The 26,421-nt window shown below is 48.6% G+C and overlaps 1 protein-coding gene across 2 annotated transcripts in view; it reads left to right on the top strand.

Moving 5' to 3' along the window:
* PAX5 (paired box 5) overlaps positions 1-26,421 on the top strand; it is a 128,477-nt gene that overhangs the window by 52,226 nt on the left and 49,830 nt on the right. Inside the window, exons 7-8 of one of the 2 annotated variants that reach the window (XM_063179815.1) lie at positions 20,032-20,088; positions 24,058-24,187. In XM_063179815.1, coding sequence (XP_063035885.1) covers positions 20,032-20,088; positions 24,058-24,187 — 187 coding nt within the window. The remainder of the gene's footprint in view (positions 1-20,031; positions 20,089-24,057; positions 24,188-26,421) is intronic. The other variant, XM_063179816.1, reaches the window with a different exon arrangement.

A 26,421-nucleotide genomic window follows, 5' to 3' on the forward strand; every position in this document is an offset into this window, starting at 1 on the left:
GAGATCTTGAGGGCGCAGGAACAGACCATCCCTGTGTGCCGAAAGATCAGTCAACGGGGTAAACGTCCAGCCTGGCTGGGAAAGCAGGTCTTGGAGAAACTTAAGAATAAAAAGAGGATGTATCAGCGTTGGAAGAAGGGTCAGGTCTCTAAGGAAGTATTCAAGAAGGCTGCTAGAGCATGCAGAAAAAAAAAATAGGGAGGCCAAAGCTCAGTTTGAACTTAGAATGGCAACTTCTGCAAAGGATAATAAAAAATGTTTTTACAAATACATTAATGGTAGAAGGAAAGGTAAGACCAGCCTTTGTTCTTTATTGGACAAAGGAGGGAACTTAGTATCTGAAGATGAGGAAAAGGCAGAAGTGCTTAATGCCTCTTTTGCCTCAGTTTTTAGTGGGAAGATGACTTGCCCTCAAGACACCTGCCCGCCTGGGCTGGTTGATGGTGTCAGGGAGCAGAATGGTCCCCACATTATCCAAGAGGAGGCAGTCATAGAACTACTGAAATGCTTGGATACTCATAAATCTATGGGACCAGACGGGATCCACCCCAGGGTAATGAGAGAGCTGGCAAATGAGTTTGCAAAGCCACTCTCCATCATTTACCAACAGTCCTGGCTCACTGGTGAGGTTCCGGATGACTGGAAGCTGGCCAATGTGATACCCATTCACAAAAAGGGTGCAAAAGAGGATCCTGGTAATTATAGACCAGTCAGCCTGACCTCAGTACCTGGCAAAATAATGGAACAGTTTATATTAAGAGCCAGCATGCAAAATTGACAAGATGGCCAGGGTATCAGACCCAGCCAGCATGGATTTAGGAGGGGTAGATCATGTTTGACCAACCTGGTCACCTTTTATGACCAGGTAACCCACCCAGTGGATTCAGGGAAGGCTGTAGATGTTGTTTACTTGGATTTCAGCAAGGCCTTTGACACTGTCTCCCATAGCATACTCCTAGACAAACTCACAGGCCGTGGCTTGGACAGGAGCACTCTTTGCTGGGTTCAGAACTGGCTGCATGGCCGGGCCCAGAGAGTGGTGGTGAATGGTGCTGCATCCAGCTGACGACCAGTCACCAGTGGTGTCCCTCAGGGGTCTGTGCTGGGGCCAGTTCTGTTCAATATTTTTATTGACGACATGGATGAGGGTTTAGAGTCTTTTATTAGCAAATTTGCAGATGACACTAAGCTGGGAACGTGTGTTGATCTGTTAGAGGGACAGAGGGCTTTGCAGAGGGACTTGGAACGGTTGGATGGATGGGCAGAATGTAATGGGATGAATTTCAATAAGTCCAAGTGCCGAGTCCTGCACTTTGGCCACAATAACCCCCTACAATGTTCCAAGCTGGGGACGGTGTGGTTGGACAGTGCCCAGGTGGAAAGGGACCTGGGGGTGCTGGTTGACAGTCGGCTGAACACGAGCCAGCAGTGTGCCCAGGTGGCCAAGAGGGCCAATGGCATCCTGGCCAGTATCAGGAATGGTGTGGCCAGCAGGAGCAGGGAGGTCATTCTGCCCCTGTACTCGGCACTGGTGAGGCCTCACCTGGAGTATTGCATCCAGTTCTGGGCCCCTCACCTTAGGAGGGACGTTGAGATGCTTGAGCGTGTCCAAAGGAGGGCAACGAGGCTGGTGAGGGGCTTGGAACTCAAGCTGTATGAAGAGCGACTGAGGGAGCTGGGGTTGTTCAGCCTGGAGAAAAGGAGACTCAGGGGTGACCTCATCACTCTCTACAGCTTCCTGAAGGGTGGCTGTAGTGAGCTGGGGGTCGGCCTCTTTCTCCGGGCGACAACGGATAGAACAAGAGGACACAGTCTCAAGCTGTGCCAAGGGAGATACAGGCTAGAATTAAGGAGGAAGTATTTTACAGAAAGAGTGGTCAAATACTGGAATCATCTACCCAGGGAGGGGGTAGAGTCACCATCCCTCGAAGAGTTTAAAAAAAGACTGGATGTGGCACTTGGTGCCATGATCTAGTTGAGGTGTTAGAACATGGGTTGGACTCGATCTTAAAGGTCTCTTCTCACCTATTTCTGTGATTCTGTGAATAAGGATATTGCTGAAGTCTTATCCCAATTATCAAATATGGGATATTTGTATTTGCTCTTGATGGAGAAATGATCTCCCAGGGCCACATAAGGAGTTGTGACTAGAATGGCTCAAAGCAGCCAGATTATTAAAATAGGAGATATGCTGATATTAATATGATGAACAGGATACTCCTTGCATGCTCTGAGAAGTCAAGTAAGATGCTGAGAAATCTGACATTATGAGATCCAAAATGTGCTTTGTAGAACCATGTTGCCAGGCATTTTTACATGTAATTACAAAAGAAATCTTTAGTTGTTTGTTTTCATATTTCTTGGAGTACGGTCCTTGCTTTTAGAAGGCTGGACCATGGTTAAGGTCTTGTGGCTATTTGGGGTCAGTTTCTGCTTTTTGATGGTATGTGAAGGGTAACATTCAGCATGACCAGATGTGATCTGTATGACTTGCTGTGGTTCACAGACATGCTGTGTGAGCCCCAGTTCTTGCAGAAACAGCCTTGTCTCACCTCCTTGGTGAGTCAAGCAAAGCTGGTATGATGCTCAGCCAAAGTGTAGAAGCTGTCTGCATCAATTAGTAAGGCCAAAGAAATCAATGAGAAATCAAATACTGAGGATATTAATGACATGCCTTGGAAAACCAGAGTTGTCCCTGGATTAGATGCTGTAGTAAAGCAAGATCTGCCAGTGACATTTGTCTGTCCAAAATGCTGCTGGACCCCAAAGTGGTGTTTTAGGAGCTAAATCAGTGGTGGACGTATGGAGCTTTAGGCTCTTTCTGTAGAGGAAAGTACAGAAAAGATACTCCTTCCCATGGAGATGGGATGTGGGAAGAAGACTGGTATGAGCTGCTGACCCACTTTACCCATTTTATTAGAGACGTGATCCAGCAGCAGCCAGCTGAACACCACTAATTTTGCTTTGGCACAAAACTTACTGATGCACCGGTACTATTAACTTGGGGAGGAGCCCAGGCATTTTATTGGAATAGCTGTTACTCTATACACCCTGTAGATCCCTTTTCCTTCCTGTTTTGTGGCGCCTCACTTGCGTGCTGGTGGCAGGCCCTTGGCAGTGGTGAGGGAGAGAGAAGTCCCTCCTGCACAGCACAGTATTTGCAGCCTCATCAGGCTTGGTTCCCAGGTGCTGCCCAAAGCCCTCCCGGTGCATTTTCTGCGCAAAATTTGTCCTTGCCTTTTTTGGGTCCTTTGCCCTTTATGTAGGTAGAGGGGCTGATGGGCTGTGTGGGAGTAATTGCTCAGCAGTGTGTAACCCTCTGCTTTGAGTTCTTCCAATCCACTTCCTTCAATTCCCCATCTTGATGTTTCCCTCAGTTAATCTGCATAAAATGGGGGCTCTTGAGTTATTTATCATCTTATGACACGGTGAGACTATGATGCTAATAACACCAAGACTGTGGGCTCAATTCCTTAAGAGTTGGAGTCAATTATCCTTGTGGGTCCCTTCCAACTCAGAATATTCTGTGAATCTGCAAATCTATGCTGTACTGTTGACAACAGTCATATTAACTTTCACATCTGCTGTAGACTGTGGTATCTAGAGAGAAACTGATGATGAATGGATAGTTGTATTTGGGGAAGGGCTCATACTGTGTCGGGAGAGAAGGCAACCACTGGACAGTGACAGGGAAATAAAGCATCAGACAGTGCTTTGAGAGAGACAGTGGTGGTTGTGTGTGCTGGGTGAGGCAGGGATCCCACCGTGTGCTCCTACCATTAAAGACTGTCAGAGGCTGTGCATCAAGGGGCAGCAGTAAGGCATCAGCCGTTCCTTGCCTTGTTTCACAGCCTGACACCCGTGGTGTCACAGCCTGCACCCGTGGTGGTGCAGCTGGGCACAGGTACACGTGTGCTCTGCAGCACAGGTGTGTTCCCTGCCTGTGCGGGACATGAAAAACAAGCAGTTTTCATGGCAGAGGGAGCCAGGGGCTGAGGGGTGTCTGTGCTCCCACTCTCTCTGTGCTCTGTGCTCTGTGCTCTGTGCTGTGTGTGTGTGCATGGGCCCTGCAGTGCCCGCAGGGAGGGCTGTTGGTGGTGCCAACACCCCAGATTCCCTTGGAACAAACCAAACCAGGAGTGGCTTTTACCCGTCTGCCTGGCCCGGGATTGTGCTCTGCACCTACACCTGTGTCAGACCAGCACACTTCAGCCTGGCCTCTACTGCAGGCATCCCCCATTGTTCATGGTCAGACTTTATCTGCAACTGGCACTCATCCTGTGCAGAGTTGCAACACTGAGTGGCAAATTTTCCAGTGCTTATTGTCCATGAAGACCTGGAGGAACAGGAAGCGCTGGCTGTCCTCAGCAAACCCCTCTGTGTGACTGTGTGGGGAGGATTATCCTCCAATGGCTTCCTGTGGTTCCAGCCAGAAGGATGGAGGAGCTCTCGGCAGCACCTTTGGGAAGTTGTCCCAGACTGCCAAGGCTGTGCCATCTGTTTTGTGAACTGTTGACTCAGGCACTTCTCCAGTCAAAGCACTGACAAAGACAGGAGATGTTCTTGGAGACCCGGGGCAGTCAAGGGCACCTGCGGCCCTCAGGTCTGTGAGGCTGCACAGGTGCAGCAAAGCCCCCCTGGAGCAGGCAGGGGCAGGCCCAGGGCCAGGGGACCAGTGTGCTTGTGAAGGCTGTGAGAGTGGGATTAATGCATCTACAGGTGAAAAATGCAGGGTGAAGGATATACAGCTGCGTTGGCTCAATGGGAGAGACGATGCGTTAATTTTCTCAAAATAAAGAAGGGAATTATCCATGCTGGATTTCTGCCCACAACAGAAATGGATTCTTTTGTACTTTCAGTATCTCACATGGGTCCAATCGAATACTCATTGAAGCCAAGAGGAATATTTCTATTGACTCCAATAAAGTTTAGATCAGGGCCATAATGAGGCATAACATGATGTGACCAGATTCAACACTATGTAGGTCACCAGCTAAGAAGATAACTGCTTGCTGCTAATAGCAAATAATTCCCAGACCTGTGCTGGTGCTTTCCCACTTCTTTAAGCTTGAACTAAACAGAATATCTGTTCTCAGATTGATTTCTGGATAAAATTTTTGGTATTTTCACATATTCTGTGCTCACACAGAAACCAGTAACCTGGCAAACACATAGTAACACAGGTATTCATGACACAGAGTGCAGATAAATGGGACTCTGGAGACAGGCAGATGGAATTTGGGTAACTAATGAAATTTAGATAGCCAAGAAATCCCCCCAGAATTACTTATGATTTGGAAAAAGTGGAAGAACTGTATGAAGTTGAAACCTGCTGCAGAGAGAGCTGCACCAAAGAAGTTCTCTGAATTGACCAAGAGAGGGACATAAACTTCTTTTGAAAATCTTCACGTTTTGCTTTCTGCCTAAGTAAACTCCAACTTCGAAAGAGGAATCTTGGGTTTTTTTGCTAGGAGCAGCTGGAATGCAACTTCTGAGAGGAGTGAGATATACAATCCTCCTTACAGTACTGGAGTTTGATCTTTGGGAATAATGGAAAATTCTAGTGAAGCCAGAAAATATAAGGCATTTCTGTTTTAGGAGGACTCACTCCCAAAGTGCAGCTATTGGACAAGCAGAAGGAAGGAATTAATCCGCTAAAATGAGTCCCTGCCTATTCCAGGGCTATTGAAATAAGATGATCTTGGTCCCAATGCAATCCATGCAATGATTCTGTGAGCTGCAGGACTGCATGCTGGATCCTGGTCCCCAGAGCATGAGAAATATGCTTTTTCTTGGGAAACCTTTGGGTAGATAGAGGCTGTTGAGCATCTGAAAATACTCTGACACTTTTATTGAGAAATGCAGAGCTAATATTTGTTTGTGTCTTCCCAAAACTTTGTGTTGTCCAGAAACAGTGAAAATTATGAAAATTATTCATGGATAGTTTGAGGAACTAAATATTTTCTCAACCTGCCACTTGCCGGAATGACTTGAGCATTCCGAGGCAAGCTCTTCACCATGGCTGCATTACATGGTGTGCCACGTGAAAAGCAAGTTGAAAAGGAAAAGGAAACAATAATATGTGGCTCAATAAATGTACACAAATATAAAATTGAGAAACAATGAAGACAAAGAAGGGTGAAGCAGCAGCTGGCAATGCTCTGCCCACTCTCCAGGAGTGCAGGCTGCAGTGGGGAGGAGGACACGGCGCTGCAGGGGCAGCACCCTGGGCCGTGGTGGGATGCAGCCCAGCATCCAGGAGTGGTTCTGGGTGCTGACAGGGGCTGAGGGATGCAGGATGGGTCTGTGGGTGGTCATAGGGGGCTGAGGGATGCAGGATGGGTTTGTGGAGGGCTGCGTTGCCCCTGTGCCTTCCCTTCTCTCAGGCCATCCTGCTGGCAGCCCTGGCTGCTGGTGCTGGGCCAGGGGCTGCCTGCTCATCCCCAGTCTGCTGACCCTGTGATCCTCTGTACCCACAGAAGAGAGAATGAGAGGGAGGGTGGAGAGGAGTAAGGGCAGTTCTATGGCTTTTGCAGCTGAAATCTCCCTTGTTCCAGGCTGCAGCCTTACTGGTGGGAGGGGAAGAAAATCCCAGCTCTAAAATCAAGCCTAGGAGAGCACATCAGGAGGCAAAAAACCTTCCCATATTTACTCTCAGTAGACTATCAAACAACACCAGGCTATTAATTTGGCTTTTGAGTCTTCACTAAAGGCCATAAAAGCGCAGTTGTCAAATGGAGTTCATTTTAATTTCCTTTCAATCACAGTAAATTATTCAGGTGATAAATCAGCTGGGGCAGCCTCCTGGCTGTAATAGAAACCCTAATTCCTGGCTAATTATCCAGGCCATTGCTGCCAGCAGATCAATAGCTCTCCCGAATGGAAAGGGCGTGGGGCGCGGGCGGGCAGGAGGGCGCGGGGAGCGCAGCTGGAGCGCCGGCACCGTGACCCCTGGGGACATGCGGGGACGGAGCCGTGCTCCTGCTGGCCGCAGGACGGGCCCTTCCCTTGCGGCCTGGGCGCTGGGCTCCGCTGCTGGTGCCGTGCCGGGGAGCGAGCCGCTGCCGCCGGGTGACGCACGGTGCGCTGTGGGAGCGTGCCCGCACCTGCCGTGCGCTCTCTGCCAGCCGGCTGGGCCCTTTGAAGGAAACCTCAGGCTGGCAATAGCTTTTCTTGTCCAGCAGAACCTTTCAATAACAGTAAAAACTAAACAGGTAAAAGATGAGAGGGCCGGTACTGAGCTGCAAAACGGAGTGCTTCACTGTGACATTGCAGCAACCTCAGGAAGATGACAGTGGCACTTACCCCATCTCCTTGCAGGAGGTGTTTTCCTAGAGCTGCTCCATGCACAAAGCACTTTGAGCCTGAGGACTGTGCTGTCAGCTGCTGTCTCCAGCTCAGCATCGTCGAGTTATTCTGCAAAAGTGTCTGATAGAGCTCCACCGTCTGTCTCAGATGCTTCCATGCAACCCCTGTGCTGCTGTGGAGGCTGAAGGCTCCTCAGGACAGTGTCTTCTCGGAGCCCTATGTCCCTTCATTGCACTGCTGGGGATGCAGAGGGGTGCACCACCTTCTTTGGCTCTGCTCTGGTTTACATTGAAAAAGGAGAAAGAAGCCTGCCATAGTGTTTCTTACTGCTAAAATCAACTTTTTTTTTTTTTTTTTTCTTTCTTTCTTTTTGAGTGAGTGAAAAGGCTTTTCTTCTAAAATAGCAGCAGAAAGCACGGCTCCTTTGGCCAGTCCCTCCTCTTTGCACACCTACTCCTTCGCCCTTCCTTGTGAGCATTTTTTGTGCATGAGCTGCTGAGGACCGCAAGGATTTCTGTGCGTGTGCCACCGCGTTATGTCAGGCTGTGCTGGGTGGTGGCAGTCACAGCAGATTCTGTGGTATGACACCTGTGTGTATTCTGCGTGACAGTAGGGCTGTGGAGGCAGAGTTTCCTGGGGAAGGAGCATGACAGGAGCCGTGTACCCAGCAAACGTCTTCCTGCATCAACATGATCCTTGTGAAAAGCAGCCCTGCCGCTTTTGGGGCAGCTGAGGATGTGGAGGGGGTCTGCAATTGAAATGGCTGGTCTGGGAGTGAGCAGGACAGGTGGGAAGAAGGCAGGTGGGCAATCCGGGGGTTGCCCACTCTCCTGTCTGGCACAGAGACAGGGGCACCCTTCTCCCCCCTCCCCAGAGCACACTCCTGGTGGGACCAGGGGCTGACCAACTTCCCCACTTGGTCTGGAAGTAATGGGAATCCTGGGGTCAGGATTTCTCCTGCGGATCTTTCCAGAAGGTGACAGGGAGCATTTCCTGCTGACTGCAATGCCTTGGGAGCATGACCATGCTGAAGAGAAGCTCTGGAAGGGGAGAGAGCTGGGGTTTCATTGCACACACCCTGCTGTGGTGGCAGTCAGCTGGGGAAGAGTAACAGCACGCACGTTTCAGGGATTTCAGGGTGAATTTGAAAGGCTGGATCTCTCAAAGTGCCTGTTAGGTGTTAGGGAAGCCTCAGTGACGGCTGGAGCTGATGCAAATGATGCTTCTCTCCTAGTGTGAGCAATGGGGTTGCTGGGCTACATCCCCCAGCTTACATGGCTTTTTCTGGGGACTGCCTCTGTCCCCAGGGTTGCTAAGTTTGAGTTCTTTTCTTACACAGGGGAGTCCTTGTCACCTCCTCCTCCCTTTGACCCATCAAAGAGGAGGAATCCAAAATACCAAGGTAGACAGCTCCTTTGAGAATTGCATTGTATTCCTGGTTATTACCTTGCCCTTTTTTTCTCCTGACTGCTCTCAAATATGACTATATGTAAAAATACAAATTTGTAAGTTAAAGGAAAGGCCAGCCTTGCTGTGGCTTGAGCTCCCACATCTCCTTTGTCCTTGTCTCTTTTCTCTTTGCTCTGCGTTAATTGGAGGGATGTCTTCTCCCCCTGGCAGGCTCCCACATTGTGCAGAGGGAATGTGGGTGGCATGTGACATGGTCAGCAGCTGGCAAAGGCACACCAGCTCTCCCCTGCTCTGGAAGCTCCTCAGGGATGAGGATGCTGCTCAGGAGGAGAGCTTTGTCTCTGAGAGCCTGGTGTCTTGGTTTGAAATACAGGTGTTTGCAAGGAAGGCAGAAACCTCCTTCAGAATAGAAATAATATTACCTCCTTCCCTCCAAAGTGTTAGAACTTTGAAATTAAGGGGCTTTCAGACAAAGATATGAGAAAAGGAATAGCAGTTCTTTTATGTGTATAACAAGGCAAAGCAGTTCTATGTATGTGTATAACAAAGTGAACAAACAACCCTGACAACAATAATGAAAAGAACCAGACACGCAATCCCAGCCAAAATGTCAGACCCACTGACACAGAACCTCAGACCCAGTCCCATTCCCAGTCCCAGTCCCATTCCCAGTCCCATTCCCATTCCCAGTCCCTTTCCCAGTCCCAGTCCCATTCCCAGTCCCAGTCCCATTCCCATTCCCAGTCCCAGTCCCATTCCCAGTCCCATTCCCAGTCCCACTCCCATTTCCAGTCCCATTCCATTCCCATTGCCATTGCCATTCCCATTCCCATTCCCAGTCCCATTCCATTCCCAGTCCCATTCCATTCCCAGTCCCATTCCCATTCCCATTCCCATTCCCATTCCCATTCCCAGTCCCATTCCATTCCCAGTCCCATTCCATTCCCAGTCCCATTCCCATTCCCATTTCCAGTCCCATTCCCATTCCCATTCCCATTCCCAGTCCCATTCCCAGTCCCAGTCCCATTCCCAGTCCCAGTCCCATTCCCAGTCCCATTCCCAGTCCCATTCCCAGTCCCAGTCCCATTCCCATTCCCAGTCCCTTTCCCAGTCCCAGTCCCATTCCCAGTCCCATTCCCAGTCCCATTCCCAGTCCCTTTCCCAGTCCCAGTCCCAGTCCCATTCCCAGTCCCAGTCCCAGTCCCAGTCCCAGTCCCATTCCCAGTCCCATTCCCATTCCCATTCCCAGTCCCTTTCCCAGTCCCAGTCCCAGTCCCATTCCCAGTCCCAGTCCCAGTCCCATTCCCATTCCCATTCCCAGTCCCAGTCCCATTCCCAGTCCCATTCCCATTCCCACTCCCATTTCCAGTCCCATTCCATTCCCATTCCCATTCCCATTCCCATTCCCATTCCCATTCCCATTCCCATTCCCATTCCCAGTGCCATTCCCATTCCCATTCCCAGTCCCAGTCCCAGTCCCATTCCCATTCCCATTCCCATTCCCATTCCCATTTCCAGTCCCATTCCCAGTCCCATTCCCATTCCCATTCCCATTCCCATTCCCAGTCCCAGTCCCATTCCCAGTCCCATTCCCATTCCCACTCCCATTTCCAGTCCCATTCCATTCCCATTCCCATTCCCATTCCCATTTCCAGTCCCATTCCCAGTCCCATTCCCATTCCCACTCCCATTTCCAGTCCCATTCCATTCCCATTCCCATTCCCATTCCCAGTCTCATTCCCAGTCTCATTCCCAGTCCCAGTCCCATTCCCAGTCCCATTCCCAGTCCCAGTCCCATTCCCAGTCCCATTCCCAGTCCCAGTCCCAGTCCCAGTCCCATTCCCAGTCCCATTCCCATTCCCATTCCCAGTCCCATTCCCAGTCCCATTCCCCATTCCCAGTCCCAGCCCCGTTCCCAGTCCCGTTCCCATTCCCAGTCCCATTCCCAGTCCCAGTCCCATTCCCATTCCCATTCCCAGTCCCATTCCCAGTCCCAGTCCCATTCCCAGTCCCATTCCCAGTCCCAGTCCCAGTCCCAGTCCCATTCCCAGTCCCATTCCCATTCCCATTCCCAGTCCCATTCCCAGTCCCATTCCCCATTCCCAGTCCCAGCCCCGTTCCCAGTCCCGTTCCCATTCCCATTCCCATTCCCAGTCCCGTTCCCATTCCCAGTCCCATTCCCAGTCCCATTCCCATTCCCATTCCCAGTCCCAGTCCCATTCCCATTCCCATTCCCAGTCCCATTCCCATTCCCAGTCCCAGTCCCATTCCTGTTCCCAGTCCCATTCCCATTCCCAGTCTCATTCCCAGTCCCATTCCCAGTCCCATTCCCCATTCCCATTCCCAGTTCCGTTCCCATTCCCAGTCCCATTCCCATTCCCAGTCCCATTCCCATTCCCAGTCCCAGTCCCATTCCCAGTCCTATTCCCATTCCCAGTCCCATTCCCAGTCCTATTCCCCATTCCCAGTCCCATTCCCATTCCCAGTCCCATTCCCAGTCCCATTCCCATTCCCGTTCCCATTCCCATTCCCATTCCCATTCCCATTCCCCATTCCCCATTCCCAGTCCCATTCCCATTCCCAGTCCCAGTCCCAGTCCCATTCCCATTCCCAGTCCCATTCCCAGTCCCAGTCCCAGTCCCATTCCCAGTCCCATTCCCAGTCCCATTCCCATTCCCAGTCCCATTCCCGTTCCCATTCCCATTCCCAGTCCCATTCCCAGTCCCATTCCCATTCCCATTCCCTGTCCCATTCCCAGTCCCATTCCCATTCCCATTCCCAGTCCCATTCCCAGTCCCAGTCCCATTCCCAGTCCCAGTCCCAGTCCCAGTCCCAGTCCCATTCCCATTCCCAGTCCCAGTCCCATTCCCAGTCCCATTCCCATTCCCAGTCTCATTCCCAGTCCCATTCCCAGTCCCATTCCCCATTCCCAGTCCCATTCCCAGTCCCATTCCCCATTCCCAGTCCCATTCCCAGTCCCAGTCCCATTCCCAGTCCCATTCCCATTCCCAGTCCCATTCCCCATTCCCAGTCCCATTCCCAGTCCCATTCCCATTCCCATTCCCAGTCCCATTCCCAGTCCCAGTCCCAGTCCCATTCCCAGTCCCATTCCCAGTTTCCGCCTCTCTCGGCCCTTTCCCCCCCGGTGCAGTTCCGCCCACGGCCAGCAGGGGCGCCGGTGGCTCCCGGCCGGCAGGGGGCGCCGTGATTCCCCCACGCCTGCAGGGGGCGCTGTGGCGCCAGCTCGGCCGCCTCTCCCTCATGGGGTAATGGCGGGCAGGCTGGATAGAGGAAGGGAGTGCCGCAGAACCTCGTAGCAGCTGGTGGGACGGCATGGAAGAGCTCACTCCAGAGTAGCAAATGAAATGTATCAGGTGCTGGGTTACACTGTAGTGAGACACCCGCAGCGGGGCTGGGCTGCCGCAGCTGCGCTGCCAAAGAGGGCAGGGAGAGGCTCCCTGGGAGGCCTCAGGGTCCCCGGGTTTCCCCTGAGGCGCTAAGTGGGTGGTGAGGGTCTGTTCTTTAGTGAGGTTTGGCGTTAATGAGGTCCCAGCGCAATGGCTGTTCTTTTGAGCAGCGCTTCCCTCACGGTAGGAGAACCCCGTGCGAGCGGTGAATTCTCGCCACAGCAAGCAGGGCCTGTCTCCCCTCCGGTGTTGAGAGAGAGAGGGGCTGAGCCCAGTCCCCAGCCCCCTGCCAAAATCTCACATTTCTGCCCTCCTAAGAAAAACATCCCCCCCCCCCCCCCCCCCCCGGTAAGAAAGTAGCCAGCCACACTCTCCCCCACCTTGGCCATTTCTTTTGTTTCTTAAATACCTCTCGTTATTCTCTCTTAGCAACAGTTGGGGTAAAATTCCATGAAAGAAACAGAAGGAAAAAATCCTAACCCCCAACACCTCGAAAAAATGTTTGGAAATTGCAGCCACAGCACTGTTCTTGTTGGGTAATGCTGGAAGGGGATGTTTTTCCAGACACAAAGTTTCATCTCGGCACCTTCCACCAGTTTTACAGTCAGAGCTTAGTGACTGCATAGAACACAACATCTTGCAAAGGCAGCAGGTGATCTCCTCCAGAAGATTTTCTGTGTCTTCTAAGTGTGATAGAGAGGTAGGAAATCTAAAAAAAGCTTTCCCCACTTGTTATCTTGATAGAAGTGTTCACATTGGAATGAAATTTGGGAACTGGCATTGAGCAATTTCATCTCTTTGTTTATTATGTGTTTCGCAATAAATACTTTTTTTCTTTTTTAGTTTAGAGAGATAAACAAGGTCCTTCACCAATCTCAGACAATGCCATGTAACGGCACTAGTTGGTCAGTTATGTCAAAATGGACCAACCTCTTATGTTTATGTTAGCCTCGTAAAGAAGGAAGGACAACTCTGGGAGTTTTGAGGGATCTCAAAGGGTGGTAGCACTCCCTTTCTGCTCACCCACTGTGTTCATTCCAGTTGTTATTATGTGTTTAAGGAAAACTTTGGTGTGGCCTCAATGAAAACTGTGGTTAGAGGAAGAGCAGCAGAGTATAGGATGAGATGGAGAATTGTTTTGCATGCAGTGCCAAGGAGTCTGAGAAACTTGCACAGTGCAGAGGCTGGGTTTTCAGAAGAGTGTCATAGTTTTGGGTTGCCTTTTTTTTTTAGTATGGGGTTGAACAAAACAACCTACACCAGTGTCTGAATGATGACAAAAAGCAGCTGCAGAGCTAAGCCAGTTCCAGACAAAAGGGACTGATTCAAAATTCCTCTCTGCCCATATGAATAGTGGCTGCTTAGCTTTTGTTTTTTGCAGCAGATTTTCCCAAACAAAAAACAAACAAACAAATAAACAAACCCCAAACCCAAAACCTGAAAGGAGAGAGCTCCTGCACTAAGAGAGTAGATTAACATGTAGGGGCATGATTTCAGCTCTGCTCCTCTCACCCTGAAAATGGAATGAAATAAGGGCAACATGGGAGAGGCAAGGGTTTCTCCTGCAAAATCCCCTTCAGGCTCAGGGCTGACCTCAGGTCCCTGTCAGTCCAGACAAGTCACTCACAAAGGGCTGAGGGAGAAGGAGGTCCTGGAGGTGAGGAGTGCATTCGTGGAATAGGAGTTAGGGAGTGGAGCCAGGCATAAGAACTGCACTTGTCAGATGCTCTATTAGGCTTGGAGTATTTCACTGCTTGTTAGGACCTCTCCAAATAATTGCAACACAGGACTAAGTAATGAATTAAATTATGTTACACAACAGATTGTCATCAGATTATGTACCTGATGAATGACTTTCAGGCATTGTCAAACTGTGAGGCTTGATAACAGTGGGAGATTTTGTTGACTGCACAGCTCCTGTGTCTGTCTTTTTGTTCAAGTGGTTCTTTTCTGGTTCATGTGACTGGAGAGTAAATTTTGAAAATATATATATTTAAAAAAAATTTTTAAAAAATTTTAAAGATATATATTTGAAAATATAACCCTAAATACCTCTCTGGCATAAGAGCTGAAGTAGCTTTTCGGGTAGAAGAGGTGCTCAGGTCATACCGGCGGTGGGTTCCCTTCTGGTTGCCTGATGCTGTTTGCTCGTGGTGATTCTCCACGGCGTGTGTGGTGCCCAGGTGTCTTCTGCAGTTTTAGCAGAAGAATAGTGACTATTACAACGCCAGTGTGCCTGGCTGGACCTGTCTTTGCAATAGAAAATGCTTTGATAGCAACTGAAATGTTTCACTAAAATGTGTTGTCTTTGATGATACTTCTGTATCGAGGGTCCATCACTGAAGCCTGTCATGCTGATGGGGTATCCAGCAGCAATAGGCTCTGTGCCATCAGACTGTGTCTTAACTTGGAACCAGCACCTCATGGGTACCCTGACTTGTCAGCTTGTCTCTGTTTTGCTTAATTTTTCATACCAATATGCGAACAATTTCTGTTGTTCATAGGTATATTTCTGAGGGTGAGGAGCCCATTTCCCTGCCCAAAGCAAGCACTGCATCACTCCCCTGATGCTCCCTTGCCCGGGGCCTCCATTTGCATGAGGCATGCCTGCAGCACGCATGAAGGGCAAGGGGCATCTCCCCCACTCCACATTCCCAGCAGCCATCATGGCTCTTTCTGTTTCCAGGACAAAACACTCTGGTTAAGATATCCAAGCCAGTCACTTGCCTGCTGTCAGTGCCTGGTTTGTTCAGTTCCTGCTGCCTTTCTAATCCCATGCCTTCAAGGACATGTAATCAGAAAGTGATGCATAAGGCTTCTGAAAACAACATTTGCACTTATAGAATCACAGACTTGTTAAGGTTGGGAAAGACCTTTAGGATCAAATGCATTTGTCAGCCCAGTGGCACCACCATATTCGTCACTGAACCCTGTCCTCACCCATACCCACATGTTTTTGAGCACTTCTGGAGATAGTGACACCACTACTTCCCTGGGCAGCCTGTTCCAATGACTTATAAACCTTTCTGTAATATTTTTTTCCCTAATATCCTACTTTTTCCTATATTTCCTACCTCCCCAGACACAGAACCACACAATCATGCAGATTGGAAAAGATCTTTAAGATTTCTGTCTTTTCCATAAACACACTGTACTGAAAACTGGCCTGCAATACTGTGGCCTTTTACTATTCTACTTCAGGTGAAGGTGAAGAAATGAAAGGAAAGCTTTGGAAAACTATGGGGGTTTTGTTTAATGTGTTTTTTTTTTTTTTAGTTTGTTTCTGCCTTTTTTTAGAAAATAAGATCAGTTCTATATTGATGAATTTGATGGGGATTTGATGGGGAATTCAGCATGGTAGGGAAAGTTTACCCCCCAAAAATCGAAGGCAGAGGGCTCCTGACCCCCACGGGATGATGAGACTCCAAGGGGCACCAACAGGAAAAGAAAAGTCTTTTGGAGAATGAAGAATGTGTGTTGGCTTAGTGTTTGGCTTTGAAATACAGGAGTTCATGGGTTGACGTGGATTAGTTGAGCTTTGTGCCACAAAAGAGCAAACTCTGTGGCTTTCTCTGTTGGCTTTCCCCTGCGTAAGGGTTTAGTGCCTTTGTAGGTACAGTGACTGCAGGGGCTTGGCTGCCTGTGAGGCTTGGGCCCTGGTAATCTACCACTTTGAGACCAGTTTATTGTACACAATGCTTAGTATGATACAAAAAATGCTATAACAGGATTCTCAGATGGCATTTGTGAAACACATTTGGGTAGTTCATGTGAAAGCATTACACAAATACCAAGTGTTCTTGAAAATTTGCACAAGGCTTCTCAAGTGTCAAGAGCCATCAGTGGGATGGATTGAAGGTCTGGCAATATTGGTGCCAGCCTCATGCATTTTCAGAGGGCATTCACATTTCTGATTCATATTTCTCCATGAGGAAATAATTCACTGTGCTGAGGGTTGTGTTTTCTTTTCTGCACAGCCATGCTTAGTGCCTTCAGTGGAAGTAAGTAGAGGGACCACCATGATCGAGGATTGTACCTTTTCCTTCCTCCTCTGGCTGAAAATGTTAGTATTGAGAGGGAAAGTGTCCAGTTCCCGTCCTGACAAAAAACATTTTTTGGACAATATCTTGTAGCAAGTAGCAGCATAAAAGCCTGAATTTTGTGCTGGGTTTACAAAAAGTAAACTACTTTTCCACCAGGGTAGGTTGTTCTACGCTTATTTCAGTTGTGTGTCTCACCTCTTGCTTGGGTGCCTCATTTTTAGCATTTTTAGCACATAGGATGGTGGAGGCTGCTGAGAAATTTCAGTTTGTGCTGGGCTGAGAACAGGTGCAGGGAAAGGGCAGGTGCTGAGGAGAGGGCAGGAAACAGGGGAAGAAGAGAAATGCCCCATGTAAGTTTACGGGGAAAGCAGGAGAAGGTAGCTGAGGGAGGAAGAGGAAGGCTGGAGAGAGGAGGACTGGAGGGAAGAAATTGGAGGGGGTTGGGGCAGTTGCAGGCACTGGTGTTGCAACACTGAAACTGGGAGCAGGCTTCTACAAAATCTGGAGTTTCTGCTTTTCTCAGCAGAAACTGAACTGGGAGGCTCTGGCATGGAGACAGAAATGAAGGGCCTATGCAGGATTGGGCAGTGCTGATGAGGATGGGTGGAGGCTTGGGTGAGTCATCGTATCATTTTGTGTCCTGCAGGAGACCCGGTAATTTTTGGTGTTACACAGAGAGGTGCTGGAGTTGTTGAGAATAAATATGTGATGCTGAAACTAGTAAATCCTGGTAGAAACAGAGGTTGGCTTTGGCACTGTTGTGGTGTTGCTGTTTCTGTTCATCCAGGTGCTTGTTAGTGGTGAGGTGAGGCTGAAATCTGGAAAGCCACCTCAGCTCATTGTGTACATTTACCACTCTTGGGCTGGCCTTACATGGTTTTCAGTGGAGGCTTCAGTTTGGAACCAAAGGAAGTTTATGGCTCTTGAGGACATAGTTTAGTGGCAGCCTTGGCAGTGTTAACAGTGGGACTCAATGATCTTAGAGGGCGTTTCATCCTCAGTGATTCTGAGAGAGTCCACTGGGCATTTCTGCCCCTGCTGGGCATTGGGGACTGCAATGGCCCACGGAGGGCTTGCTTGGAAAACACCCACATAGGCATCTGCAGGTCGGAGCTCTCTTCCCATCAGACTTTCCCAGAGATCCAAGGACAGCAGGCCTGAGGGATTGCCCAGCAGGGATTTGGCAGACTGACAGGTCCATCGAGCACATGCCCAGGCACTGCACGCACTACTCAGGCATTGCTTTTGTTCAGCCTGCTACCTCTGACTAAGAAACAATATTAAAAACATATCCAGCAGCCAGCATGGGCAGTGTTCTGTGCTGCTGCTCCACGGGGTTTTGCTGTTCACTGTGGGCAGCCTCACTGGCACGTGTGTGTGCGTGACTGTGCGCATGGGTGTGATTTACTGGCCTGTGCAGTGCCACATGTCTTTAAAATTATAGTGCCCGTTTCCTGCTGAAATAATTTCTACATGGAGAGGCTCCTATTATAGCAAGAGGAGCATGGACGTCATGATTTATTATTATTTATGGTCCCAGGGTCTTGTTTATGCACGATGGGTTAGGTGCTCAGGATAGAAATGCCATTATGCAAATGACATTGAATGTCCTTACTGAGCCTAAATAATTTTTGTGTTGGACGATTAAACCTCATCTGTTATTGATATGGGCTGCAGTCGGGCTATTAAAGAGTCCCAACAGTACTTACTCCCAGTAATGGGAAAATTGAGAGGAAGAGGCTAAACAATTGCCTCAAGTGTGCTGTGATTGTCTGGTAGGAGTGGAACATAACGAACCCCCTGAATGGAAATCGTGTTTACTACTTAGGGATAAATAAAAAGAGAGAACATGCAATAAATTGTGCTTTGTGATCTGAATTGGCGCACCAGAGAATTTGCGTACTTTCAATTTACTTATTTATTTGATTTTTTTTTTCAGGGGTGGAGGGGGCAGTGTGATTGGGATGTAGATACTGCAGGCAGCTGGGAAGGATTCCTGCAGAGTGTGCCCCTGGCTGAGTGGCTGGGGAGAGCTGTCCTCGGAGCTGCGCCGGTGCTGCGCTGTCCGCTTTGACACAGCTGTGCAGTCACATTTTGATCAGTGTTGATAGCTTATGAATTCCAAAATTGACAAAATTTACGGAAAAATGAGGATAATCCATCTTCCTTAGCAGCCTGTCAGGAGCTGGCTATACTTCATAATCTTCAATTACAGATGCTATTTTCAGACATTTACATGCAGATATTAGAACAAAATGAAAATGAGAAACAAAGAGTGAATGGAAATGCAGCTATTTATATGTATAAAAGAAAAACAACAGGTAAATTCTTGGCATTTAGATTGGATTTGGGTGTCCCTTTGGAAAATCTGAGAATATCTGCACCCACTTATGAAATGTACTGTGGAAATGTAAAATGTATTATACCGTTTCCCTTATGCAGATAATGTGAAGATTGGGTCAAAAACAGGTCAGTTATTTTGAAGTATGAGGGTAAATGTGTTCATGGCAGGGTGCACAAGCTAATTCTCACTGCCTTCAAAGGAATGTCTGGGGATGTGTACAATCCTAATTGGATTTGGGCTAAAATGAAGCACAGCTGTTAACTTTTTATAAACATATATGTGTTGTGAAAAGGAGGTTCAGAAATACCCTGTTTAAACTTAGGGAAAAAGGTTGAAATCAAACTTCCATGTTCTGTGAGACAGCAATGAGCTCAATGTGGCTGAAAACAAAGAGGAACTGGGGTTTGGTCCCAGTTAGACATGAAAATAACATTAGTTCCAAAGTAGGATTTGGTTTGGTGTGTGAGCAGTGCTCAGTACATGGAATGTAATGTAAATTATTAAATGGGGTGGTGGTTGGAAGGCAGCAGTGGTGAGACTTTGATGTATAGGTTTCCAGGAGCCTTTCCCACCCATATCTTGGGTGGCTGAGTAGGAGGGCATTGGGCTGGATTTCCCATTCCCATGAAATTCCAGGCAGAGCAGCAGTGGTGCCTGCAGCTGCAAGCGCTGCTGGGTTTCTGAAAGCCTGGGGAGATTAATTACAGCTGCTTTGGATTAAACTCTTCGAACCATATCTAACATTACAAATTTTTTCCCGTTTTTTTTTCCTTTTTCCCTTTCAGGCTGCTCTGTGGGTTTCTGTGGACAGCCTGCCTGGCATGTGCCACTTTTGCCTCTATTTATTAATTAATTTTAAAATATTAAGATGTGATAACTTGGAAATATTTGTTGTGAGGTCTGGCTTGCTGCTGCCATCAGGGATGACCAGGGGGTGTGGTGGATGTGATTTGGGGGACAACATTGTGCCTTTCAGGGACCTCAGGGTTTTCTTTGGCAATGAAGGCTCTTGATGCACCACCTCTATCAGGAAGGAGGCAGAGACATGGTCAGTGAGGAGGCAGACTAAGGCCTGAAACCCCAAGGTGGCACCTTGCACTGATGGTCTCAGCTCCTGTTGAGCTGCTGCTGTTGCTGCTGCTGCATCCTGGGCAGCCCCGTGGGCCTGGGGGCAGCTGTGCCAGGGGCAGGAGAACACAGAAGGTATTATTTCATGCCTGCCTGGTGTTCTGATTTGGAATATATAGCAGATGCAAAAAAGCAACATGTACAAGTCCCAGTGGACCCCAGCTGAGGTCTTAAAAAAGACCTCATTTTAATCGCCATTTGCCCTGTGCAGCAGACAGCTCTTCTCTGTCTTTGCTTGGTCCACCAGAGCTGAGCCAGAGCACAGTCGGATAGGGCAGGGGAACACACAAGATCTGGTCTTGCCCCTCCTTTCAGTTTGTCCTTCTCAGTCTCTCTTTTATATATACCTCGTTTCACATGTCTGTGTTTTCTCTCCTCCATGCTATGGCAGTGGTGCTCCATGCTGATGAGACAGTGCGTGGTACAACCGCAGGCAGTCATTTTTCAGGTAATTTCTAGGGTAATGAACACCCGTCTCTTGCTTTTTCACCTACCAAGCAGAAGGTCAGGCTTCCTGGCTGCGCAAGGAGGGACCCCTGGCCATGATGGTCATTCCAGGCTGTTTCTCAACAGCAGCAGGGAGAGCACACTAGTGCAGGAGCCAAATCAGATATCCCTTCTGCTGCTCCCACCCCAATTAGCTGGAGAAGCTCTTGGAAAGGGTCAGCAGAAGGGTTCAGCAGAGGGGTCTCAGTGAGGCCCTGGGGTGAGGGGCTGCTCCATGAGTGCTGCCTTCCCCTGGGGTTTCCTCTCCTCTCCAGATGGGATGCCTGAAAGGAAGAGATCTGCCTGGGAGGAATGGGAAGAGGGGTCACCACTGTACCCCTCATGAGTGGTTCAACACCAAACACTGTGACTCCACAGTGTAAGAGAGGTTTTTGCTTTTTCAGGGGGTTTTAGAGTCTCCTGGTCCCTCCATGGGAGTGAGGAGAGCTGTGGACAGTACCCATAGTGTGGTTTTAGGGTGAAGGCTTCTCTGCTCTGCACTCCTGATGCCCCACTCCTTGAGGGCCAGAAGATGCCTCTGCTGACCATCACCTCTTGCAGTACCTTGCTGTTGGCAGCACTATGTTTCCTTTTCTGCCCACAGGCAAGTGCTGGTCACGGCCGCTCTGCCTGCCCAGTGCTGGCCCTGACGCCGCAGCTTTGTGGTGCAAACTGTAACTGCAGAGGTGGATGTGATGTGATGGGGTTGCTCCTCCACTGGGAATGCATGATGAGAGGGGAGTCAGCAATCAGAAGGGCTGCCCCTCAGCCTGCACTTCTGCCTCAGTGCTGGAAGCGGTGGTCAGTGCTTGCTCCTTGTGGCTGTTAACTGATGCTCGTTCCAAGAAGGGAACTGGGCACAGCAAAGTAGTTGGGAAATCCCTTAAAATCAGAAAATCCTTTACAATCCCGCTATTCTTACCTCTGGGAAAAGTTGCTGGGCCATGGCAAAAGACATGGCAAAAGACTTCCTGCAGCTCCCATCTGCAGGAAGTTATTGGGACCAAAAGCAGGGAAGGACCCCAAATCTCCATTTTGCACATCTTCAGCTCATTCCTACCACAGTGCTGCTTGTCTATGGGCTCTCCATCCACACTATGCTGAGCAACCATAATGCTTCCAGTCCCTCCTGCAGATGTTCCATGGTTTGGGACTGTGCCCCTGTGTATTGCACCAACTCACTTATGGTGCAGTGACATGGAAGAGCACAGGCTACCTGTGCCACAGTCTGGTTACTGCTTGGTTGACACTAGAAATGGTCACTTTCTCCAAGCTCAGAGGGCTACTCATAGCTCATTTGCATGGTGCTTCCGGGTCTTTCCAGGTTAAAAGTCCTAACTCTGGTCCCATTTCTCCCAGGGTCAGTTCCTTGGACTCCTGAAGGGAAGCAAGCTATGGAGTTATGTATTCCTGTGTCTGAGAATTGCAGTTGAGGGCTTAGGCTAGTTCCAGTTGGGTTTGTAGTTTGGGATGTGCACCTCCTTCCTCAGTCCCCTCATGTGACCCGTGGCAAGGGTCCCATTCCAGCTAGGTGCTTCCTCCCAAACTACATGTGTGCAGCTCTCACGTTGTAATTGGGAAACCACATTCACTCTCTACCTGTTGGAAGGGGTGGATCTTCCTCATGAGAGGATCCAAAGAGATTTTCTAGTCTTCATAGAGCAACATGGGTGAATTCAGGCATCCCTCCCCAGGGATTTGTGTGCGCTCTTCTAGAGATACCGGAAATTCCAAACAGCAGCATGCAAGGACAGGTTTTTCCTCTGCTGTGCTGCCAGCCCATCCATGCTTGTGCATCCCCAGCTGCTTGGGTTGTCTCTGCAGGGCTATTGTTTCTGTGACGTTTTGCCATATTAGGGTTTTGGGTAAAGGAAAAATCTAGCAGTGCCTCCATATGTGCATGTACCCCGCATAGGGGAGAGGTGGGGTTGGAGACTCAGGAAAACATGGAATGGTGTGGGAAGGCTGAGAAATGCATTATTGTGGCATGTTGAATGAGAAGAAGGAGCTTTGATTACACTTCCAGGGAGAAGGAAGGCTGGGACCATTATCAGCATCCTCTGCAGAGGAGGGAGGTTCCCAGGGCTGTCCTCTCCCAGGAGCAGAAGTGGGGATGAGTCAGAGGTGTGGGAGTCTTTGAAGCAGTGGTGGTAGGCAGGACGGTCTAGGTGAATGATGGCAAGGCAAAAGTGAGGGCACAAAGGGTGTTGGAGGAAGCATGAGCTGAAAGAACTGAGGAACAATGCAACTTTAATGCAAAGGTTATGTAGGATCCTAGGACACAAGTCAAGGGACTCTGATGCATGGATTGGGTGCAGGACAAGGGTGGCCAGCAGCTAGTCCCTGGTAAAATGTGTTTAGCTTGCTCATCTGCAAGAGGTTTGTATGGGGGATCCTTCAATGTGACAGGCTGTACTCCTAACTCATGCAAATGGTGTCTGCAGAAAAAACATGTTTATTACACAGAACTGTTAATACAGGATTATCCATGTAAATTACCTTCTGTTTGAGTGAGACCTGAGCTACAGAGATACCAGCATGTATTCCTGGCTAAAGTACTGAGTTAGTGGCAAGCACCAGATTATGTGCTGGGTTGTCAGAGAAACTTGTGGGAAGGAGGAGGATGTATTCACTCAGATCAGCTTTTGTTTCCTTAAAAAAAAAAAAATTAACTTATTTTGATGTCACATCCCTGGGGCTGTACAAGGCCTGGTTGGACGGGGCCTTGAACAGCCTGGTCTAGTGGAAAGTGTCCCTGCATGGTAGAGGGCATATATAATAAGTTGATCTTTAAGGTACCTTCCAGTCCAAAACAGTCTGGGATTCTGTGTTTTTCTGAGTTTTGTTTTGGTTACCCAAAAAACCCCCATGTGATCCTGGGTTCATCGGCATTTCTTCACCTCTGCACGGCTTCTGCATAGACTTAATCGTCAGGAATTCATTAGAGACTGGCATCACAGTGGCTGCTCTTCAGCTTACCTGTTCCCACTGTAGTTCTTTATTTGAAGTCAATCTCCAGTTGATATGGGCATGACTGCCGTCTCACAAATAAGGGACTAAAACTTAAAGGGCAGATAGCAGGGAACAGAGAGCTTTGAAAGAAAACTTCTCAGATTTGTGGGAATGATCCTGACAATAAGAAATCATTGAAAAAGGGCAAATGAAGATAAGCTTTGTGCCATATGCATATACATCCTTTAGATACATGCATTGGCCTCATTGGCTATAGAGTGCTGTAGCAATGGAGACTTAAACAGGGTTATAGGACACAAACACTCTGATTTCTGAGATCTGTGCTTGCTTACCATAGCCTCTTTCTGGTAATGAGATTAGGAAATTATTTGGAAATGACACAGTGTTCTTACTACAGTCAGGCACTTTATTTTTAAATAACTTGGATTTAGAAACAGTTATCTACAAATGCATCCATTAAGCAAACTCTTTGTATATACATACCTTTTTCCTGTAATGATGAAGAAATGCAACATTCCTCAGAAAAGAGGAATGGAAAACCTGTTCCCACCTTCTCATTAGTGCATGTCCCCTCAAGTGCCAGCACTGAAATGTGGAGAGTGTGGAGGTTAAGAGGCATGACCATTTTCCTAACAAGAAAGTAGCTTGTACTTGGCAGGTAATCTACAAATTTTCCTCTTTCAGGAATGCCTTGTTACATATTAATGAGTTTGTCTTTGGTTTTATAAAGAAAACCTATTTTTGTGTTCTCTGAGAACACTGGTGATAAGCACAGACCTGCTTATTGAGCAGTTTGAATGTTGAAAAGCCCAGCGTAAATGGGCAGTGCCTTTAACACTGGCTGAACAAAGGATTTTTGAGTTCTGTATTGCATCTACTTTCTGTTGGCACAGGCAAAAAAAAAGCTCTTGATTAGTGAATTTATTTAAACTGAAATGTCTTTTGTTTCTTTTTCCAGGCAACAGAATACTCAGCCATGGCCTCACTAGCTGGTGGATTGGATGACATGAAGGCCAATATAACCAGCCCTACTTCGGCAGATTTGGGAGCAAGTGTTCCTGGGCCTCAGTCCTATCCTATTGTCACAGGTAAATGATTTTCAAACACTGGTAAGTAGTGTGAATTGTCTGTACCTTCATATTGCATGATGAGGTCCTTTATGGAAGAATTGTGTCATATGTGGAGTAATTTGCTCAAAAAGTCTCTTTTTGAATGTGATTTTATAGGAGCTCTTGTTGAAAGAGAGCTGAATGGCTTGTGTAAATAGTTTGTGTATGTTTGTAGCTGACAGATGGAGCCTCCATACCTCTTGTTCAGGAAAGGATGTGCCCCTCCACCCCAAAAGTACATCTTGAATATCACCGCATCACTGAAAAGCAGAATGCTTGCCTCTGCTTTTGGGCTTTGGGGCTATTTTTTCATAAATGCACCTGGTATGTTTGACTGGATGGAGTTTTTATGACAGTTCAAACTGGCCTGAATTTTGGAAGCTCAATTTATATCATTTCTGAAGTGTACCCGTGCACTAAAATTGAGCATTTAAATGAAAACCAAAGGCTGTTTGCTCAAGGAATGCCAAATCATCTGCATTTATTCAGCCGGTGTAGAGCAGGGGTTAAGGAACAGCTAGGGTCTGATAAATGCTTTGGTCACCTATTTATTTGGGATTGACCCCATTGCTTGCAAGGGAATTGTCCAAATGGTAATCTAATTATTAAATTGTATCCCAAATTAGTTGTGCAAGTCAGAAAAAAGGAGGACTTTTAAATTTTAAGGCTCTGTGTTTCATAGGAATGTTAGCTCAGTGTGTTACTTCTATGTCCAATTGGTGCAAATTTCATTGGATAGTCTCTGTTTTGACAAAGATTGGATGTAATGCTTTATTTTGTAGCTACTGTGGAAGATTATACTGTTTTTTATAAAGTATTACTATGTCTTTAATGCCTGAAAATCTCATCCAGCAGAGGAGAAGTTCTGAAAACAAGTGTTGTTACAGAGTTGTTTTAACCCAGTAAAGTATCAGTCTTCAGCTTTTCTTGACAAAGTTTAGGAGAATTCAGAAGAGATTAGAGAGTGGAAGAAATACATGTGTAGCTTGAAGTGGAATGGGAGAGACTTCTTTCAATATCTGTCTGGTTCTGAATGGATGGTTTGAGTGTTGGACTCATAGATAAGAAAGGTGTCTAGGCATGGATGGATGGATGGATGGATGGATGGATGGATGGATGGATGGATGGATGGATGGATGGATGGACGGAAAGAGGGACTTCTGGAGGTGTGTGGCTTGTAAGATGTGAGGAGATATAGCATTGATACAGATATATCTATATGTCCATCAGGGGTCTGTGCTGGAACCAGCATTATCTAATATCTTCATCAATGACACAGACAGAGGGATCATGGGCACCCTCAGCAGATTTGCAGGTGACACCAGGCTGAGAGTGTCATGACACCCCTGAAAGACAGAGCCATCCAAGAGGGACTTGGAAAATGCCTAGAAGTGGCCCATGGGAATCTCATGAAGTTTAAAAAGGCGAGATGCTGATGCAGCACCTGGGGTGGGGCTATTCCCAGGACTGATCCAGCAAGAGGACAAACAGACTCAGAGCAGCGCTGGGAGGAGGACTTGGGGTGCTGGTGGGTGAGAGCTGTCCCTGCCCTGGCCACGTGTGCTGGGAGCCAGAACCCCCCTGTGCTGCCTGAGCCCCCAGCGTGGGCATTCTGCCCCCCTGCCCCGCTCAGGTGAGACCCCACCTGCAGGGAGGGGCATTCTGCCCCCCTGCCCCGCTCAGGTGAGACCCCACCTGCAGGGAGGGGCCATTCTGCCCCGCTCAGGTGAGACCCCACCTGCAGGGAGGGGCCATTCTGCCCCCCTGCCCCGCTCAGGTGAGACCCCACCTGCAGGGAGGGGCCATTCTGCCCCCCTGCCCCGCTCAGGTGAGACCCCACCTGCAGGGAGGGGCCATTCTGCCCCCCTGCCCCGCTCAGGTGAGACCCCACCTGCAGGGAGGGGCCGTTCTGCCCCCCTGCCCCCCTCAGGTGAGACCCCACCTGCAGGGCTGCCTCCAGCCCTGAGGCCCAGCACAGGAAGGATGTGGAGCTGCTGCAGCCAGGCCAGAGCAGGCATCCTGTGTGATCAGAGGGCTGGAACACCTCTGCTGTGAGGAAAGGCTGACAGAGCTGGGATTGTTCAGGCTGGAGAAAGGAAGGCTTTGGAGAGACCTAACTGTAGCCTCTGTCATGTTCTAAGGGACTGCTCATCCAGGATTTACACCTGGCCAACATGAGGTTCAGCCAAAAGCTATTTTGGCTGGTAGTTCTT

This window comes from Melospiza melodia, chromosome Z (assembly GCF_035770615.1).
Source record: "Melospiza melodia melodia isolate bMelMel2 chromosome Z, bMelMel2.pri, whole genome shotgun sequence".
Classification (NCBI taxonomy): domain Eukaryota; kingdom Metazoa; phylum Chordata; class Aves; order Passeriformes; family Passerellidae; genus Melospiza; species Melospiza melodia.